Source organism: Rhodnius prolixus, unplaced genomic scaffold, assembly GCF_049639745.1.
Source record: "Rhodnius prolixus isolate KJV_2025 unplaced genomic scaffold, Rpr scaffold_6, whole genome shotgun sequence".
NCBI classification, from domain to species: Eukaryota; Metazoa; Arthropoda; class Insecta; order Hemiptera; family Reduviidae; genus Rhodnius; species Rhodnius prolixus.
The window spans coordinates 22,830,072-22,852,271 of NW_027411634.1; the positions used below are offsets into that span (position 1 = coordinate 22,830,072).

General features: G+C 33.3%; 1 protein-coding gene and 2 long non-coding RNA genes across 6 annotated transcripts in view; 2 read left to right on the top strand and 1 right to left on the bottom strand.

Moving 5' to 3' along the window:
• Positions 1-9,867, top strand: part of LOC141461022 (uncharacterized) — a 45,789-nt gene extending 35,922 nt beyond the window's left edge. For all 4 annotated transcript variants that reach the window (XR_012462467.1, XR_012462468.1, XR_012462469.1 and 1 more), the window contains one exon: positions 9,659-9,867. Coding sequence is in view for 1 of the 4 variants with exons in the window: in XM_074141629.1 (XP_073997730.1) it covers positions 9,659-9,710 (52 nt within the window). In the remaining 3 variants the exon portion in view is untranslated. The remainder of the gene's footprint in view (positions 1-9,658) is intronic.
• LOC141461024 (uncharacterized) lies at positions 741-14,625 on the bottom strand. Its single transcript, XR_012462471.1, has 2 exons — positions 14,306-14,625; positions 741-1,009 (listed from the first exon to the last, which is right to left on the bottom strand). It is a non-coding gene; the product is annotated as an uncharacterized lncRNA (long non-coding RNA).
• Positions 14,626-15,172: 547 nt separating this feature from the next.
• LOC141461028 (uncharacterized) lies at positions 15,173-20,091 on the top strand. Its single transcript, XR_012462476.1, has 2 exons — positions 15,173-16,893; positions 17,778-20,091. It is a non-coding gene; the product is annotated as an uncharacterized lncRNA (long non-coding RNA).
• The last annotated feature ends 2,109 nt before the right edge of the window (positions 20,092-22,200 follow it).

Consider the following 22,200-nt stretch of genomic DNA (forward strand, 5'->3'; position numbering starts at 1 on the left):
CTTATTTAACGTAACTAAATAATTAAAAAACGAATATTAAAAAATAAAATAAAAATTTAAAGGAATATAGAAATAAAAATAATACTTTAATAAATAATTAGATATTTTTAATTATAACAGTTAAAAAGGTTATAGTGTTACCTTATAGAAATTTAAAATGGATTCTTGTGATTCCTGTTTAGAAAACACTCCTCCATCAATAAAAGAAACAGCAGAAAATGTAATAAGTAATGTAAATACGTAAGTAATGTAAATAATTGTAATATAACAATAAATGTTTATAATAAATAAATTACTTTTTGTAGACTGTAAAAATGAAATTTTTAATTTTATTAGTTAATAAATGGTTGCAGAAAAAATATAATATTTAACTCTAGTGTAAAGTATTTTCCTCACACTCGGCAATTTGCACTTGCATCGCTTCGCTCGCTCGTGCGTGCAAACCCTGCCTCGCGTGAGGAAAAGTACTACTTTCCACACTTGTTAAATAAATAACTATTAATGCATAAACAAAACTTGCAACTTCAAACAATTTTAAGACTTAATCTAACAAAATAGCTTACAGTTTTACGTTATTTAAAAAATTATTTTCTGAAACGAAGCAAGGAAGAGACGAAAGGAAAAATGTGATTATTTTGCTTAAAATTAGTAGGGAAGTTAGTTACTAATTGTTAAAGTAGGATAATTGGAACAGTACAAGTTTTCTTATGAATTATTTAAACAAAAACTTCTACCAAAAATAAAAAGATATTAAAGACTTTATTTTTAAAATAGTCTCAAATATTCAAAAGCATGGACTTTAAAATAAAAAGAAATGTATTTGCTTGCCACATAATTTGATAATACTAGATAAAGCAACACTCGATATCAAAATTTTATAAAAATTTCCATAAAAAATGACAAAAGACTAGTCCATTTTAAGTACTGCGCAATATACAATATTTCCAAGTGTAATTCCAGTAAGAAAAAGTATGTTTACATTTTGGTGCTGTCATTTCTTCTTCATGATCTGAAAAAAAATAAATAATAATAATATAAAAATATAAATAGAATGTAAATGACTCTCTTGTAACAGTTAAGCCAGCTGAGTTTTCAGACATTTTGCTATTTACTTTGAACAGCAACGACTTCGAATTACAAAAAACTATAACTTGTTTCAATGTAAAAATTCCTTTGTGTAAATATGCTATAAATATACAGGGTGTTCATTTTAAGGCGGCTCAAATGCATTTTATGCTTAAACGGTTGATCTGAGCGAAAAATGGTAGAGGAAAAATTTGTTGCCCGTCAGGGGCCGTACTTAAATTACGTAACGCAATTTAAAGAGCTTTTTAATCCCTCCCCCCCCGATGTAACAGATCGTAACAAAATGTCAACCTCCCCTCCCCCCCTAGCCAAATGTACGTAATTTTTTGTTATGGAATATCGTCATTGCATAGTATTTAATTAAAATCAAACATATATTCTTTATTTATTACTTATTTAATTACATTATCACTTAGTATGAAGGTTGGCTATAGTAGAATTTGGCGCGAAAAATATCGTTAGTATTTTTCCATTAATGACCAAAAAATTATAGATTCAATTGGAAAAATTACGTACAAGCATTAAAAAAACCCCTCCCCCGAACCATAACAATGGTAACAATCGAGCCTTACCCCCCTCCCCCCTTGCGTTCGTTACGTAATTTAAGTACGGCCCCTCACCTCTAGTTTCAGAATATGTGACTTGATTTTAGATTCCTGCCCGCATACGTGGCTGACGCGCGACCAAAAGTGAGGGTTCGCAGTTGACCCCCATTTTCATATACACCGTTTTAAAGAGTATAAAAAGTTATGAAAGAAACCGGAAACCGCAATTCGATATCTTCAAAATTAAAGGTGCTGGGCCATTTCAAAAATCTGGTATTTATTAATCATATTTCAATTTTTTAACTTGTTATCAAAGAGAAAGAAGAGCACGCGATAGGTCATTTTTATGTATTTTTTCATCCCCTTTCTACTAAAAATATTGCCAAGGCCGTAAAGCTAGTATTTTTCTTAATATCGGGAAATAAGTCGTTTTCCGAGTAATTTTTCTAAGAAAAATCAAATGTTAAGAGCTTTAAATGTTCTCAAGCATACACAAAATGGCTAAAAATTAATTTTACATCTGTTACAAACAAGAAGGTTTAATAATTATTTGGCAATTTTGAGAGAGTTGTGTTTAATTAACAAAAAAATTGGAAACCTCCTGCCATATATTTGAGAGATCAATATCTTTCATGTAAAGGATCAAATTTATTCCTTAATTTATCAAATAATGCACTTTACTCAACTTGTAAAGCATGTACTGTGCCTTCAAAGGAGCCTCCTCAGACACAGAGAACAGTTGATAACCTCCAGGCTAACTTGGCTCCTATCAGGTTGATAATGAAAGTGCTTTGGCATTTCTCCTTTAAGTAGATTTATACTAATTACACATATTTACGCATATTTACACAAAGGAATTCTTACATTGAAACAAGTTATAGTTTTTTGTAATTCGAAGTCGTTGCTGTTCAATGTAAATAGCAAATGTCTGAATTCTTTATCCTTGGGCAGTAATAATTAGACCAACACAAAGGCACCAGAAAAATGGTTTCTTCGTAAGTTCGCCTACTTGTTTTGAAGAAGTATTGAAGAATTGATCAAATGATGGAAGTATATTCCAGCTTGGAGTGCTATAATGTTAGCTGTGTTTTTAACACTAAACCTACCACGACCGGTCAATTGACTGTTTTTTAAATTTGGTTTAAATTTTCTAATTACAGCGTCATCATACCGCCATTAAACTGCACGACTTTTCCTAAAATATGTATACAATTGTTTTTTTAACCCCTTAACGTGCACGCTCGAGTTAACTCGAGCGCGCTAAACTGGCCAAACTGTTCACACTCGAGATAATTCGAGCGGCGTTGCACTTTATGCTACTATAATTTTTCACTCTCGAATATAATCGAGAATTGAAAATAATGTGAAAGCAAAGAAAAGCAATCGTTTTATAGATATTTATCATTTACATGGGATTGTAAGCTATAACACTTACTTATTCAAATATAAAATATAGCGGTTTTTTTAAAAAAAAACTGTGCATTAAGGGGTTAATATTCACTTCTTTTCCTAATATTTGATTTTTGAGAAAAATATGTAGTCCGCCTTAACTACCGCGACCGGTCATTTGACCGGCTGAATATTTTCATTTTATTTACTTATTTTAATATTTTATTTTATTTATTTATTTTTGTATCAGAATTCTCTCGAAAACTCAATTTGATAATGCATTTATCGGATTATTGTTTGCATGTGGTGCACATGAGGCAAAAAATGTACGATATTGCCCTTTTCTATGGAACAAAAAATAGAGACGAGCATTCTTCTCAAACACTGTGAGCAGAAATGTGTAGACGGAAATTATGAGGTTTATTCGATTGGATCAAAGAAATCATCGCTTACAAACCGATAAATTTGCTTTGATTTCTAAATTTTGGAACAAATTCGTAGAGAACAGTCAAAACTGTTCTAACCAAGAGCATATATCTCTTCCAAGGACATTTGTTCCCAACAAAGTCAAGATGCAGATTTACTCGGTACATGCCAAATAAACCGGACAAATTTGGTATCAAATCTTGGCTAGCGTTCGATGTAATAAAAAGGCTTTCCCATATTTGGGAAAACGTGAAAGCAGAGAACCTTCAGTTCCGCTTGGCGGTGTTTGTCGCACTGAAATTAGCAGAAATGTATACAGCTCGTGAAAGAAATATAACCGTGGAAAATCTTGGAGATGGCCTCAACAAATAGTTTTCAATATCCTAGACTTAGCCTCGGGATAAATGCATGGATTTTGTATTAAAAAAAAACTACCGGAAGTGAAATTTTAAGGCAAAACTTTGTATTACCATTGGAAAAGCATGACAAATATTAGTACACGAACAAATGGTCGGAAAATAGCCAAAGTGCTGTCTAAACTGTAAAAAATACGTACGCGAGAAATGTGCAATTGAGAAGCCAATAATTATAAAAAATGATGCAATAAAGAGTAAAATCTACGAGATTTATTTTTAAACAAAAGAAACTAAGCTTTTTCATTGTTAAATAATTATTATCTTTATTCTATAATAAGGAATTTAAGTGATTTTAAAGTGCGGTCATTTGAGCGGTCATGGTAGGAATAGTTATGCATAAATGTCGGTAGGTTTAGTGTTAAATATCTGATATTGCCTTCACCGAGAAGTCTTTGACGATTCAACGCTTGCTTGTTTACAAATTCAATATAATAGTTGTGAAAGTCAAGCTTAAGTCTTGCTTAACATTCAAATCTCGGGCATCATCGAGTTTATTTAAACCATTACAATATTCAGATAACAGACCAGCGGATCTTTCATGATTCTAAATACTAAATTTTTAAAGCTTTTCTACATCGCAACTTCTCCTCATTCTGAAAAGTATGGGAAAGTAGAACGAATTCATCGTAACATGTATTGGTACTTGTTGGGTTACCAATTTTACTTTGCTTTATAAGTACATTTTTTTTTTTGTTAACTTGAATGACGATCGTGGACGGAAACTTCATCAAAAGAGCAAACTCTATTATAAATATTTCATATTACCAAATTAAAGCAACCCCAAGAGAAAAAAACACCAAGAATCAGATCATTACCACTTAAACAACTTTGCTCAGCTGTCCCATGTCTCTGATCATTCCAGTTCGCTTCTCTTTGACCGGATGGTGGTCCTGAAAATGAGGCAATATAACCATCAAACGATCTCTGACTAACCAGTCTTGTGTATCCAAGTAATGAAAACCCATTTTGGGCTTATATTCTCGTATAAAATGGGCTATTTGGTCCTAATCATTGTAGATAGGTTTGACGATGGCATATTTGCCGTCCATCTAATTAGTAAACGCACATTCTTTTATCGCGATTGCATTATTAACAAAGCGCCACGGTAGCCGAGCGGTTAGTGGCGAGAAGAAGTAAAGCTAATATGTACGAGGGTCGTTTGAAAAGTCCGTGCAAAAATAAAAACTACTTAATTTTTTGGGGTAAACCTTTTTTATTTTTCAACATAGTCTCCTTTTAGGCTTATATACTTCGTCCAACGCTGCTCTAGTTTGTTGATCCCTTCCGAATAATAGGATTTGTCCAAGTCTGGAAAATAGCCATTCGTTTCTGCAATCACCTCCTCGTTTGAATAAAATCTTTTTCCCGCCAGCCATTTCTTCATATTGGGGAACAAGTAGTAGTCCGAGGGAGCCAAGTCTGGAGATTAGGGGGGATGTGAAACGAGTTGGAACCCTATTTCCATTAATTTTGCGACCACAACTGCTGAGGTGTGAGCTGGTGCGTTGTCGTGATGGAAAAGGACTTTTTTGTGGGCCAATCGTGGGCGTTTTTCTTGCAGCTCGGTTTTCAAACGGTCTAATAACGATGAATAATATGCACCTGTAATAGTTTTACCCTTCACCAGATAGTCGATGATGATTATTCCTTGCGAATCCCAAAAGACAGTCGCCATAATCTTTCCGGCCGAAGGAACGGTCTTCGCCTTTTTTGGCGCAGATTCCCCCTTGGTAACCCATTGTATAGATTGTTCTTTGGTCTCAGGAGTGTAGTGATGTATCCATGTTTCATCCACAGTGACGAAACGACGCTTAAAGTCCTGCGGATTCTTCTGGAACAGCTGCAAACCGTCCTTGCAACACTTCACACGATTTCGTTTTTGGTCAAGCGTGAGCAATCGCGGCACCCATCTTGCGGATAGCTTTGTCATGTCCAAATGTTGATGCAAAATATTATGTACCCGTTCATTCGAGATGCCCACAGCACTAGCAATCACACGCACCTTCACTCTTCTGTCATCCATCACCATATCATGGATTTTATCAATGATTTCTGGAGTAGTAACCTCAACAGGGCGTCCAGAACGTTCAGCGTCACTTGTGCCCATTTGGCCACTCCGAAAATTTTGAAACCATTTATAAACTGTTCTAATCAGTCACCATAATGTTTATCAAGCTTCTCTTTAGTCTCCTCAGGCGTTTTGCCTTTCATAAAGTAGTGTTTAATCAACACACGAAATTCTTTTTCGTCCATTTTTTGAAAATCACTCGACTTCCTCGATTCAAACGAATGCCAAACACAAAGAAATAGACCGATCTGGCTGAAACTTGGTGTGTGTTCTTCCAAGAGATGCTACTAACTAAACATAACCTCGATACGCGCCAGTGGTGCTATCTCTCTGACTTTGCACGGACTTTTCAAACGACCCTCGTATTGTGGTACGAGGGGCACTACTTATATTTTGAGCCTTGGCAACACTGAGTGTTGTCAGGTGCTATCTGACGTTTCCACTTGAAAGTTTCGACATTTTTGACCATAACCTTCTTCAGAACGTTTTGTTACTTGAGCGCGATTTGTGTTGCTTACAATCACTTGAAAATTGTGTCTCAGCGAAAAAATGGAATTAACTCGTGAAAATTTTCGTGCAATGATTTATTACGACTTTCGACGTGGATTATCAAAACAGGAGTGCATCGATCAACTTACTTCCACTTTTGGCGATAAAGCCCCATCCTTTGCCACTGTGAAACGCTGGTATAACGAATTCAATCGTGTTCGTCGTTCGCTCACCTGACGAAAGTCGTGAAGGTCGTCCAAAATCAGTTGTTGTGTCAGAAAACATTGATGCTGTGCAAAAACTAATAATGCAAGATCGTCATGTGACATACTGTGAGATTGAGGCAACCTTAGGCATTAGTTCCACCAGCATATATAAAATATTGCATAATCATTTAGCCGTGAAAAAGGTTTGTTCTCGTTGGATCCCACATAATCTGACAAAATCTCAAAAAGATGCTCGTGTCGATTTGGTGCAAACAAATGCTTAAAAAATACAATGGCGGTGCTTCAAAAGACGTGTATAAGATTGTAACAGGTGACGAATCATGGATATATGCGTATGAATCCGGAAACTAAACAGCAGTCGACTGTATGGGTGTTTCAAGATGAACCAAATCCAACAAAAGTTGTTCGCGCTCGAAGCACTTCGAAACAAATGGTCGCCTGTTTTTTCGGAAAAACTGGTCATGTGGCAACAGTGCCTTTAGAGGAACGTAGAACGGTCAATTCTGAATGGTACACAACCATTTGTTTGCCGGAAGTCTTCGATGAAATAAGGAAAACAAACAAGCGCCGTCGGATCATTCTTCATCAAGACAATGCCAGCTGTCACACATCTCGTCTAACAACCGACTATTTGAGCACTCAAAAAATCGAATTAATGGGTCATCCGCCGAACAGTCCTGATTTAGCACCAAATGACTTCTTTTTGTTTCCGAACGTCAAGAATAAATTACGTGGACAACGATTTTCGTCGGCAGAAGAAGCCGTTGATGCATTCAAAAACCATGTTTTGGAGGTGTCTCAAGCGGAATGGGAAAAATGTATTGACAAGTGGTTCGAACGCATGCAGAAGTGTACAGATCATAAAGGAGAATATTTTGAAAAACAAAAGTCATTTTCAGTGACAAATTACTGTTTTTTTTATTACTAGTCTCAAAATATAAATAGGGCCCCTTACTGGGTTCGATTCCCGTTCTTAGGCCTTGGATTTTATTTAATGGTTAATGAAAGAAATTTACAGTAAAGTACGTTAGCTAGTCGCCTCCGTCCACGACACCTAATTGGTAGTTGGACGTTAAGCACGCCTGAAAAAATAGGCAATTACTTTACTTTATTAAGGTGCCATAAAAATTTCTTACTGTTAATAAATAATCAATCCCTAGTTTGAAACTAAAGTACGTATACAACTTTTAATTTGGTAATTAGAATTAGTTATTTTAGCTGAAAAAATTAAAATTAAACAAGATTTAGTAGAGAGTTTTACAATTAAGTGAGATGGTAAGTGGATTGAAACTGAGTTTACAAAGACAAATTTAAACAAACTTTGTGAAAATACATTCAGTAATAATTAAGTGTAGTATAATAATTATCTGTAGAAACTCTGAAATTATAATCCCAAGTATCGAATATCAAAACAATTTATAAATAGATTCTAATTAAAGCAAATAATAAAATTATCATTATAATTAAGAATACAACGGTTAATTATGTTCAATTAGCTTCACCAAACTAGCAACCTGTTACATAATACTTCGGTCAGCAACGAACTGGGCCAATTAAATGCGCAGGAATACTTTTTCTTTTTTCTCTTTATTTTTGTAACTGTAGTATTATTTATTTACTGATTTGTTGAAGTAATACGAGGGTCGTTTGAAAAGTCCGTGCAAAAATAAAAACTACTTAATTTTTTGGGGTAAACCTTTTTTATTTTTCAACATAGTCTCCTTTTAGGCTTATACACTTTGTCCAACGCTGCTCTAGTTTGTTGATCCCTTCCGAATAATAGGATTTGTCCAAGTCTGAAAAATAGCCATTCGTTTCTGCAATCACCTCCTCGTTTGAATAAAATCTTTTTCCCGCCAGCCATTTCTTCATATTGGGGAACAAATAGTAGTCCGAGGGAGCCAAGTCTGGAGAATAGGGGGGATGTGAAACGAGTTGGAACCCTATTTCCATTAATTTTGCGACCACAACTGCTGAGGTGTGAGCTGGTGCGTTGTCGTGATAGAAAAGGACTTTTTTGTGTGCCAATCGTGGGCGTTTTTCTTGCAGCTCGGTTTTGAAACGGCCCAATAACGATGAATAATATGCACCTGTAATAGTTTTACCCTTTTCCAGATAGTCGATGAGGATTATTCCTTGCGAATCCCAAAAGAAAGTCTTATAATCTTTCCGGCCGAAGGAACGGTCTTCGCCTTTTTTGGCGCAGATTCCCCCCTTGGTAGCCCATTGTTTAGATTGTTCTTTGGTCTCAGGAGTGTAGTGATGTATCCATGTTTCATCCACAGTGACGAAACGACGCTTAAAGTCCTGCGGATTTTTCTGGAACAGCTGCAAACCGTCCTTGCAACACTTCACACGATTTCGTTTTTGGTCAAGCGTGAGCAATCGCGGCACCCATCTTGCGGATAGCTTTGTCATGTCCAAATGTTGATGCAAAATATTATGTACCCGTTCATTCGAGATGCCCACAGCACTAGCAATCTCACGCACCTTCACTCTTCTGTCATCCATCACCATATCATGGATGTTATCAATGATTTCTGGAGTAGTAACCTCAACAGGGCGTCCAGAACGTTCAGCGTCACTTGTGCCCATATGGCCACTCCGAAAATTTTGAAACCACTTATAAACTGTTCAATCAGTCACCATAATGTTTATCAAGCTTCTCTTTAGTCTCCTCAGGCGTTTTGCCTTTCATAAAGTAGTGTTTAATCAACACACGAAATTCTTTTTCGTCCATTTTTTGAAAATCACTCGACTTCTTCGATTCAAACGAATGCCAAACACAAAGAAATAGACCGATCTGGCTGAAACTTGGTGTGTGTTCTTCCAAGAGATGCTACTAACTAAACATAACCTCGATACGCGCCAGTGGTGCTATCTCTCTGACTTTGCACGGACTTTTCAAACGACCCTCGTATTTAGTTCATAACCTATAAATCATATTACTGATTTAAATTATTATAATTAGTTAGTTATTTTGATGAAAAATGATTTTGTTTTTATTTACAGAGATGGTGATGAAGAAGAGAAAATTGAAGTAGATGAATACGAAATTGAATAATAAAATCCTACAAATGTTTGAAATGGCTATTTTACAATTTATTAAAAATTTTAAAAAATGGAAATTTTTGTAACTTTTCTAAATTAATTTAATTACCGCATTAATTTATTACATCCAATTTATGTTCATATTTAATAAAATTTTGTTCTAATTTTAATTTTAATTTTTTATAAAATTTAACCAAAACCAACTGGACACATGAATGTTTTTTGACTATTTCTTCTTTATTTTTTAAATAGAAAAAAAAGTGCTCCTAACAATCAATCAAGAAATCATCAATAATCAGCAGTCTTGAAATAAGGAAATTTCAGCAGTAATGCAATAAATATTTGCTGCTATCCGAAAATCATGTCTATCAATTTTGACTTTCACTCTTTATTGGAATTGTCCAAAATTATTTTCACTTTAGGAAATATAACCTGCGCACAAATTCATTACAATGCAGATCAAAGACTTACGATAGACATTGTCGGAATAAGAGTAGGTTACAAACACATTACTATAGATTACTCTCCTAACATTAATTTTACTCAAATCGTGAAAAAGCTTTGTATCTTTTGCGTAATTCCACTGTTCAAAAGTGAAGCCAGTGCATTATAACGAGGCTAATGTTTGCTTTTGGAAAAGTTAGCCTTGTTTGTATACAATGGGTTCTAATTTTTGGCAAGTTTCAGATTGTCTATTAAGTAAGTAATCGCCTATTTTTTCAGGCAGGCTTTACGTCCAGCTACCAATTAGGTGTCGTGGACGGAGGCAAACATACTTTACTGCAAATTTCTTTTATTAACCATTAAATAAAATCCAAGGCCTAAGAACGGGAATCGAACCCAGTACCACAATACATATTACCTCTAACCTCTCGGCTACCGTGGCGCCTAGATTGTCTATTTTTTGGAGGCTTCTAACTGACATAACCTAGAAGGTGTCTATAAACGAGAGATCGCAAACCAGGCCCACGTTATTCCGACAAAAAGTTCGATTAAGAAAAAATATTGCAGCCTTAATGTTGAGATTGTTTGCAATTTTGCAATGTTATAAATAAAATTTTCTACAAATCGGGTGGTCTGCAAAAAAAAGATGCTTGATGATATCGTCCAAAAACACAGCAAATAGGAACCGTGACTATTATGATAAAAGAATCTGAGCACAGAGCTTGATCACTCACTGCATTGCAAAAATCCGGAGCCAATTTGACTCCAAAAAAAAAATAGGAATGGTCTCTGTTTCCCCACATCTCATAGCTATCCCGAAATGCTCTTAGTTATGCTATAAATTATGGAGTCAATATGACTAAGTTCACCATTTGGTAGTCACGAGCTGAAGACCAATGGAATTCTTAGTTTCTTTTTGCAGATTAGTTTACTTGAACCATAAGAGTCATTTTGACTCCAGATTGGCATTACACGTAAATATATCGAAGTCATTTCAACTCCTGATTGGTAATATAAGTAGATTTTCTGTTATTAACTTGACTCCAGATTATTGCCTAAATGCTTATTTGATAAATTTACATAGAAAGTATCAAGGTACAAAAAATAGCCTCTTTCTACGATTGATTTTCTGTCCGAAATGCAGCAAAAACTTGCAAGGAAATTGGGTTATTTCCAATCCGTGTCAACAGCGAACAGTAATTGAAAAAATAGTAAATGTAATTAAAAAAATGAAAATGTCCCTGATCAGAAGGCAGTCAATCAGGGTTCTAGAAAATACTGAAATTACTGCGATCCTAAGTTGAAGTTAATTCCTTCTGCGTGAAATGTTAAAGCCGATTTGTGGACAAAATTTGTTTTTCCGTTCTTAATTCCTATTCTTTCTCATCCTTCAATGCAAATAACTGACTAAGTTCGAGCATTGGCAATGCAGTGTTAATCACTGATTGATATTCATGTAATTGTAAATTCACAGAGCACCCAGTAAGTATTCAACTCAATATGAAGCGAATATTATCAGCAAAAGTTCATTCTACGGTGTGCAAAATAATCATAATAATATATGCGCGGAGACACTCTTTCATTTTTTACGAATGTCTATGTGCTCACTATTTTATATTACCCAAGTTTTATTTTTAGGCTTAAAAAGGCAAACTTTAAGTCATCAAAATAATTTAGTACTATATTCAAAGTAGATCCATTTAAAGAGTTATTTTATTCAACCTAAATATACTTCCACAGAACTTTACCTATAAAAATAAAGACTTCCATTAATTCAAAAAAACGGGAAGAAAGTGTTACTTATTTATTATTTATACCTTTTAAAATAATATTTTTCTATGGAAAATGAAAAATCTATATTTTTTAGAGGAAAAACAAATTGTAAAATTGAAAATTATAACCCAAAAACTTACTTTAAATTGGTAGAAATGTTGCAAATTAAAAAAGCCACAGACATCAAATTCAACTAAAATTAAATTATGCTTATTTGCTATAATTATTTATTTATAAAACAAATTTTAGTTAATGACTCCTTAACAAAAACTTACAGTTTAAAATGTTAAGTATAAGGGTTGATTAAACGCCAAAAGGTATACAAATATACTGATAAGGTGTTAAGTTGGAACCGTAACTACCACTGGAGAGATCTTTTTAAAGAATGATTATAGTTGCGGTCCCCAAACCACCCTCAATAACAATTTTTTTGAGAAAGCGTTTTGAATAAAATAGGAAGGTATTTGTACGTAAATAGCAAATTTAAAACTTCCTTTTAATAGGAGTAAGAAAAATAAACTGCGATTACAGTACTTCTCCCTAAAAGGCAAAGAGGCAAAGATTTTGAATCGAACGACAATTCATTAATGTAAATCGGATCACCCGTTGAAAATTTTAACGATTGCAGTACTTCCTCTTAGTCGGTGTAAGAGCATGATGGCACTTCACAGCCACGTAGAGGAGCTTTAATCACTTCTTCGTGCTAAATTTTATCAAAATCGGACTAAGCGTTTTAGAAATATTGGTAATAATAGTTTTAGAAAGAGCCTTACCTGGGTGGGGCAAACTCCCCTCCTTATGAGGCGTAATGTCGAGACTTTGAAAGTGTAAATCTGTGCAAAATTTTGATTCGAATGACCCTTCATTTATGAAAATCGGTTCACGTGTCGATAATTTGAAACGATTGCTATACTTCCCCTTAACAAGTGTAAGAGCAAATTGTCGCTTTGATGTTACGTAGGGAAGCCCTAACCCTATCATCCCACCAAATTTTATCAAAATCGGACTAAGCGTTTTAGAAATATTGGTAATAATAGTTTTAGAAAGAGCCTTACCTGGGTGGGGCAAACTCCCCTACTTATGAGGCGTAGTGTCGAGACTTTTAAAGTGTAAATCTGTGCAAAATTTTGATTCGAATGACCCTTCATTTATGAAAATCGGTTCACGTGTCGATAATTTGAAACGATTGCTACACTTCCCCTTAACAAGTGTAAGAGCAGATCGTCGCTTTAATGTTACGTAGGGGAGCCCTAACCCTATCATCCCACCAAATTTTATCAAAATCGGGCCAAGATTTACAGACTAATTAGTAATAATAATTTTGGAGGGGGCCTTACATAAAGGGGGCTAACTCCTCTCCCATTCGATGTACAGCATCGAGACCCCCATAAGGTACATCTACATAGAATTCCGAATCGAATGACACCTCATTCATGAAAATCGGTTCGCGCGTTTAGGCGCTACGTTGTTTATAAAAAAGGTAACAAGAACAAGAACAATTTTTGAAAATGCCGTTTTTGCTCATTTCCAGCAGCATATTTCTCGAAATCTATTTAATCTGGGTGGTTGCAAAAAAATTACAGTTATAAAGGAGGATTTGCCCTATATTATAAAGAAAATTTGGGAATTTTATCTTTTATAGAAAAAGAGAAAAAAATTGTCAAAGTTGGGTGTTTTTCAACGTTACACTATTTTCGTGCAGTTTTTTACGATCAACCCTTATACAACTGTCCTACCGGACAGTTTTAATTAATATGCTGTCCCATCCTACTGACTAATTAATTCATAAAGAAAAATATAATTGTCAATTTCAAGCTTTCGGCCTAGGTCATCTTCAGGGTTTATGCTTGTCGACAATTTTAATGTTTACAAACCAGAAAATTTTAAAGCCAACCACACTCAGTAGGTAAGCCTAAACAGTAAAGGACAGAAGTCACATCAAAGCTTTGACGTTAAAAATTGTAAAAAAAAAATACAGTTGTCAACAATCCCTGAAAGATAACCTAGTCTCTATGACGAAAACTTAGAAAAGAAATACAAAATTATTATTATTTGCAATGTAACGAAAGAAATAAGAATCACAGTTAATCATCCGTAATAAATTGTAACGAATTAAAAATTAAATAATATTTTAATTGTTATGTCTCGTCAGCATAATGTCTTCTAAATTCGGGTATAATTTCACTCGCTGCTGACGACATAGTTCTTCAGTTATTTGAGCCAGACTCATGGATAAAAATATATTTATATGAAAATGAACACTCCTTGTTTTCTAACTTTATCTTAAATCTCAACTCAACTGACTCTTTCTAATTAAATAATCACAAATAAAAACTTAAAAGGTAAAATAAAATAAATAATAATATTAATAATAAAAAGAAATCTACTAACATAATCGTTTTCATCTGACAAATCAGCGACTGACATTCTTTGAGGGCTGAAGACCATCCTGCAGTTACCATGTATATCTCTTCGATACCCTTCAGGACATCTTAAAGTCCTCCTTGGGAAATACTGTGGTAGAGCGACTACTACTGCATTACTGAACAATGTGAACAACATAAAAATGAAAATTAAGCTTAAGTATTTCATTATTATTATTATTATTTTTTTTAAATTCTGGTATGAACTATCAACTAAGGCTTTCTCTGGCTATAGAAATACCAGCCTTGTTATTCCCTATATATAGAAGTTTCTGTAAAAACATACAAACACACCTACACAAAATACACAATATCACAATGTACAAATTACATCCTTGTGGTATTTACATTTGGTGAGCTGGTCACCGAATATTTCCTGTGATAAATAACCACCACTGTTAGAAATGATTCAGATATCTGTTCCTGCGTCATTAGTGAAAGAGAAACGTTTGACGTCATAATAGCTAAACAAAGAAAAAAAAAAAATTATTTTTAACGTTAAGATTGGTGAAGAAATTCAGTAAGGCCTATGGAATTAATACGATTATTTTGTTCAGTATTGTTAATAGTTTTTTGGTGTCTGATTCTATATACTAAAGGGAAGAAAGAATTTTTATACAATAAAACAAATGTTTAACAAAATATTCTTCCTTCCTTAGTAAAAAAAAAAAATTCGGTTGTTCAGAGCCATAAAAATTGTTTATCATAACTAGGGAACGGATTCGTATGTATTTACATATTTTTTCTAGCCAATTTACAGACGTTTTTCAACTAGAAGTATTCATACTGACACTCTTTAAGCCGTTTGAGCCTACTTTTATTTCACATATTTCCACATATTTGGATGTTATCGCATATTTATACATATTTGATTAAAATAAAAAAATATTTCTACATATTTAATCAAAATATGTACATATTTTTCATTTTGGGCATATTTTCATAATTGGGAGGTGGTTGACAGGAACTGTGAACCACAGACTGTAGGGCTGTGAATCACAGTGGGTACAATGGTTATTGTAATTTATACAGAATGCTGCTAAACAGTGACGGGCACTTGTTAGTTCTTTGAAGTTGTCTGTTCTTTCAGCTCGTTCGTTGAAGTGTCCAATTCATTTCGTTCGGTCACTTAGTGTATTCTTTTTTGGGTGAAATGCCACGAACATCGGCCTCAAACAAACAACTGGTTGCTAAATATCTTCGCGAGTTTCCAGCAGAACTTTTTCGAAGTGATGGAGACATTTTGTACTGCACAGAGAATAAAAACAGAAAGAAAGAGAGGACGTCCTATCAAGCCTTCCTTACATCTCCATCATCAAGTAAGTCTACTCTAAGTACAGATCTGTTTCGGGCTTTGGTTAGAGCAGATATCCCTTTCCACAAACTTAAAAATCCTCATTTCAAAGGATTCTTAGAGACCTATATTGGAAAAAAAATGCCTGACGAGAGCGCTCTGAGGAAAAACTACCTGGAAGATATCTATAAAGATACACTAACCAAAATTCGAGAACATATCAAAGATGGACCGATTTGGGTGTCAATTGATGAAACCACTGACGTTGAGGGCAGGTATATTGCCAATGCAGTTATTGGAAAACTTGACAGTGATGCTGATGTGGATTCAAAGCCATTCCTTTTGAACTGTGAAGTTCTCGAAAAATGCAATCATTCCACCATTTCACGATTTTCATAAAAAAAAATGTCCATTTTACTTAAATATTCCAGAAAATATTTTAAGAAAATCACATATTTTCCACATAATTGAAGAAAATAAATGCATATTTTAATTAAATATTTGGCATTTTTAAATACATAAAAATCCGTTCCTTAATCATAAGTCATGCAATTGTTACACACGCGCAATTATCATATCTCTAAATTTTGGAGGATTAATTTTATGTTATTTACGATTAATTGTCATATGCAGTTATAACTCCATTATATAATGCCAATTCTAATAAAATTTAATTTTCTTCAAAATTGGCTGCGTAATTAAGCTTTCACTTCCTTCTAAAGAAGTCATTTTTATCACTAATTACTCAATAAACACTGCCAAGCTGTGAGTTTACTTCTTTATAGGCATAAGTTACTCTTAAAGAAATGAATATTTAATTACTATTAAACTATTCTATGTCACTTACTCAATTCAATATCAGGCAGACCAACATAAAGTTAGAAAGTGTTAGCAAGTTGCAGTTGTCTAATACCCAATTGTGCGTCTCACAATCCAGTCATTGAGGATAGTTCGGAGATGTAAAACACTCCGCCTAATATAAGTTAGAAAGCAGTAGTTAAGTTAAGGAAACAGTAGGCAGAAGGTATTCTGAAACACACTACTGTTTAATATTTGTTTGGGTAACCTGGCTTGTCTTGCAGTAACCTTCCCTTGTTTTATTCTAAGTTTTCTGACTTATTGAAAACTCTAACAGAAAGTGTTCCTTAGCCAATGAATAGCCATTCAGATTTCGCCAGAGACCACAATGGATCGGTATCCAATGAGCAGACTACTCAATTAGCTGACCTGCAGCCAAGGATGTATAGGGTACGATTGCAACGGTAATAATTGCTAGACTCTTTCAATTTGCCCTATGAGTTCCTATAAAACTTTTTCCTAAGCCAGTTGGTGTCTGATTATTTTTTTTTTCTAATTTAATAAACTAATGATATGCAACTAAACAATTGAAATTGTGATTTAATGGAACTATAAAATGGCTCAAATGATGTTATGAAGCTTGAGCTGCTAAGAAATCATCTCATTTATTTGTAAGAAACTGGTCGTTTTAAATTGAAATAAATTAAAGGCACAACTAAATATCTTACTTTATGAAGGTGCTAGATTTATTATTATCTTTTTGATTGCACATTGCATCAACTGTTGGGAATTTTATTGAAATTTTATATTAAATAGCCGTATCTTCAACGCTTCTCTAAGTTAAAAGTTCCTTTTTATAAAAGGCAATTATTAGCTTTAATCAAATTATTTATTTGCAAACGTTGTAATAAATTTAATGGATCTATTAATAAATTCGTTTTAATTTCTGTACAAGTTATCCATGTCACTGACCCACCTACACTTAATGTAAAAGGTTGGTAAATTTACATAAAATAATTTGATGTAGGCGTAATATACTAGCAATGACCTATAAACTGAAGGAAATTCTGTAACAATTTAGTCTTAATTTTCTATACACCGTAATTCTTTAAACAGTGAATGGAAGTTCAACTAAGTGATAATTTTTATTGTTAAGTAAATTACTATATTGAAAAAAGTTGTTGACTTAAAACTGACAATGTGAAGTGTTATTTTTCATTCCATAAATAAGTCAACAGGTATATGATCTAGCACTGATTGGTTAAAAATTGGAGTCATTTAGGGCTATAAAGATTATTACAAAAGAATTAGTGAACTAAATAAAATAAAAAAACTGTCCAATTTACAGATTTGTATTCTATTTGACAATACGAAGACAAAAACAGATTAAAAGGATACAAAAGAAAGGAATTGTGGAAAAATGAATCGAATAGGAAACGTCTAAAATATGGTATTAAAAATTTAAGAATTGCTACAAAATTTACCAAATTAAAACTGTCCGGTAGGACAGTTGTATAAGGGTTGACCATCAAAAACTGCACGAAAAAGTGTAACGTTGAAAAACACCCAACTTTGACAATTTTTTTCTCTTTTTCTATAAAAGATAAAATTCCCAAATTTTCTTTAAATCTAACTCCAAACCATCCTTTATAACTGTAATTTTTTTGCAACCACCCAGATCTAATAGGTTTCGAGAAAAAAGTTGCTGAAAATGAGCAAAAACGGCTTTTTCAAAAATTGTTGTTGTTCTTGTTCTTGTTGTTCTTCTTCTTCTTCTTGTTGTTGTTACCTTTTTTGTAAACAACGTAGCGCCTAAACGCGCAAACCGATTTTCATGAATGAGGTGTCGTTCGATTCGGAATTTTATGTAGATGTGCCTTTTGGGGGTCTCGGCCCTGTACATCGAATGGGAGAGGAGTTAGCCCCCTTTATGTAAGGCCCCCTCCAAAATTATTATTACTAATTACTCTGTAAATCTTGGCCCGATTTTGATAAAATTTGGTAGGATGATAGGGTTAGGGCTCCCCTACCTAACAATAAAGCGACGATCTGCTCTTACACTTGTTAAGGGGAAGTATAGCAATCGTTTCAAATTATCGACACGTGAACCGATTTTCATGAATGAAGTGTCATTCGAATCGAAATTTTGTACAGATTTGTACTTTAAAAGTCTCGACGCTATGCCTCATAAGGAGGGGAGTTCGCCCCACCCAAATAAGGCCCTTTCTAAAACTATTATTACCAATATTTCTACAAAGCTTAGTCCGATTTTGATAAAATTTAGCACGAAGAAGTGATTAAAGCTCCTCTATGTGGCTGTGAAGTGCTATCATGCTCTTACACCTACTAAGAGGAAGTACTGCAATCGTTAAAATTATCAATGAGTGAACCGATTTACATCAATGAATTGTCGTTCGATTCAAAATCTTTGCCTTTTAGGGAGAAGTACTGTAATCGCAGTTTATTTTTCTTGCTCCTCTTAAAAGGAAGTACTGAAATCGCAGTTTAATTTTGCTATTTACGTACAAATACCTTCCTATTTTATTCAAAACGCTTTCTCAAAAAAATGGTTATTGAGGATGGTTTGGGGACCGCAACTATAATCATTCTTTAAAAAGATCTCTCCAGTGGTAGTTACGGTTCCGATTTAACACCTTATCAGGTTATAATGATAGAATAGCTTATTCCAAATTTTAAAAAATCTGTAAAGCAGACGTAACTTTGCAAATAGACAAAAAGGAAAATCTATCCAAAAGGTACAAAAATCTCCTTAACAAAAACTTACAGTTTTAAAAGTTAAGTATAAGGGTTGATTAAACGCCAAAAGGTACACAAATCAGCAGTTCCCAACATTTCATTAATACTTCATTGATATAATTTAAGTAATTTTACTGCATTAACTTTTCCTTCACATTTTTTAGAATTTATTAGATGTCACAGACCCTTATGCTGGCCAGTTCATTCATAATATTTTTTTATTATAATTATGATAAAATGAGTGATGAATTATTCTGAGTAGTCACATATACATGCATGTTAAAGTAGAAAAAAACAAAGTTAGAGTCGGCCACTTTTTAAATTTCAATCACGGAGGATTCAAAACAATATTTCAGTCTTAAATTCGTCTTACCGAAATATTCGTGAGCACAAATAACATACATTTAATAACAAGTAGATTATTCAACAATATTTACTCATTTCTCAATTGTAATTTAATTTAGTCCCCCTAATTTTACTTATGGTAAAATACTGGAATAATTAGCTGTCCTAAAAATATGCATATCTTTATTTTCTTTATTTTATATTACATATATATAACATTGTGGGAAGAACACCTAGATTGAGAATGTAATTGAAGAAAACTATATTATTTGCGATAAAGCCAGATTATTTATTACTTATTATTACAAACGTTTGACTACAACATAAAATAACAATTACTTTAATCAAAGAATGAACTTAAACCAATGATTTTTATTTAAAAATAAAAATAAATGCATAAAATCATTGATGTAAAAAAAGTTTATGAATTTTTTAGCCTCTTATTTTTTTTATATTTTTTATAACGTTTTCTTTTTCACCTGTGATTAATAGTTTGATTATTATAGATAAATAGATATTACAGTCAATCTAAGTTAAATGGTGTGCTACTTGAGTAAATATTTTGTAGACGAAAATGGCCAGCATAAGGGTCTGTGACATCTAATAAATTCTAAAAAATGTGAAGGAAAAGTTAATGCAGTAAAATTACTTAAATTATATCAATGAAGTATTAATGAAATGTTGGGAACTGCTGATTTGTGTACCTTTTGGCGTTTAATCAACCCTTATACTTAACTTTTAAAACTGTAAGTTTTTGTTAAGGAGATAGAATGTAATGAGAGTGAAGAAATGTGAATGCTGTTGCAATTGCATTCATTTTTAAAGAAATCTAGTTACTGAATAAAAATTTTCGGAATTCAAATATATGTAAATATGCTGAACTCTTATATCATTATAAGAAAGAAAATATTAAGTTAAACCCTTACCTAATTAAAACTGTCCGGTAGGACAGTTGTATAAGGATTGATCGTCAAAAAGTGCACGAAAAAGCATAACGTTAAAAAACACCCAACTTTGACAATTTTTTTCTCTTTTTCTATAAAAGATAAAATTCCCAAATTTTCTTTAAAATATAGGGCAAACCCTCCTTTATAACTGTAATTTTTTTGCAACCCCCCAGACCTAATAGATTTCGAGAAAAAAGTTGCCGAAAATGAGCAAAAACGGCATTTTCAGAAATTCTTCTTCTTCTTCTTGTTGTTGTTGTTGTTGTTACCTTTTTTGTAAACTACGTAGCGCCTAAACGCGAGAACCGATTTTCATGAATGAGGTGACATTCGATTCGGAATTTTATGTAGATGTGCCTTTTGGGGGTCTCGACGCTGTACACCGAATTAGAGAGGAGTTAGCCCCCTTTATGTAAGGCCCCCTTCAAAATTATTATTACTAATTACTCTGTAAATCTTAGCCCGATTTTGATAAAATTTGGTAGGATGATAGAGTTAGGGCTCCCCTACGTAACATTAAAGCGGCGATCTGCTCTTACACTAGTTAAGGGGAAGTATAGCAATCGTTTCAAATTATCGACAAGTGAACTGATTTTCATGAATGAAGTGTCATTCGAATCGAAATTTTGTACAGATTTGCACTTTAAAAGTCTCGTCGCTACGCCTTATATGGAGGGGAGTTTGCCCCACCCAAGTAAGGCCGTTTCTAAAACTATTATTACCAATATTTCTATAACGCTTTGTCCGATTTTGATAAAATTTAGCACGAAGAAGTGATTAAAGCTCCTCTACATGGCTGTAAAGTGCCATCATGCTCTTACACCTACTAAGAGGAAGTACTGAAATCGTTAAAATTATCAATGGGTGAACCTATTTACATTAATGAATTGTCGTTCGATTCAAAATCTTTGCCTCTTTGCCTTTTAGGGAGAAGTACTGTAATCGCCCGTTTATTTTTCTTACTCCTCTTAAAAGGAAGGTCTAAAATCGCAGTTTAAATTTGCTTTTTACGTACAAATACCTTCCTATTTTATATAAAAAGGCTTTCTCAAAAAAATTGTTATTGAGGATGGTTTGGGGACCGCAACTATAATCATTCTTTAAAAAGATCTCTCCAGTGGTAGTTACGGTTCCTACTTAACACCTTATCAGGTTATAATGATAGAATTGCTTATTCCAAATTTAAAAAAAACAGTAAAGCAGATATGTAACTTAGCAAAATAGACAAAAATGAAAATATATCCAAAAGGTACAAAAATCTCCTTAACAAAAACTTACAGTTTAAAAAGTTAAGTATAAGGGTTGATTAAACGCCAAAAGGTACACAAATCAGCAAGTACCCAACATTTCATTCAATCTTAGTTGATATAATTTAAGTAATTTTGCTGCATTAACTTTTCCTTCACATTTTTTAGAATTTATTAGATGTCACAGACCCTTATGCTGGCCATTTTCATCTACAAAAAATTTGTTCAAGTAGCACTGTAGATTGACTGAATATCTATTAATCTATAATAATCAAACTATTAATTACAGGTTAAAAAGAAAACGTTATGAAAAATAAAAAAAAATACGAGGCTACAAAATTTAAAAACTTTTTTAAAAAAATGCTTACACCAACATACATCAATGATTTCGATTATTTTATTTTTAATAAAAATCGTCTGTTTAAGTTTATTCTTCGATTAAAGTAAATGTTATTTTATGTAGTAGTCAAACGTT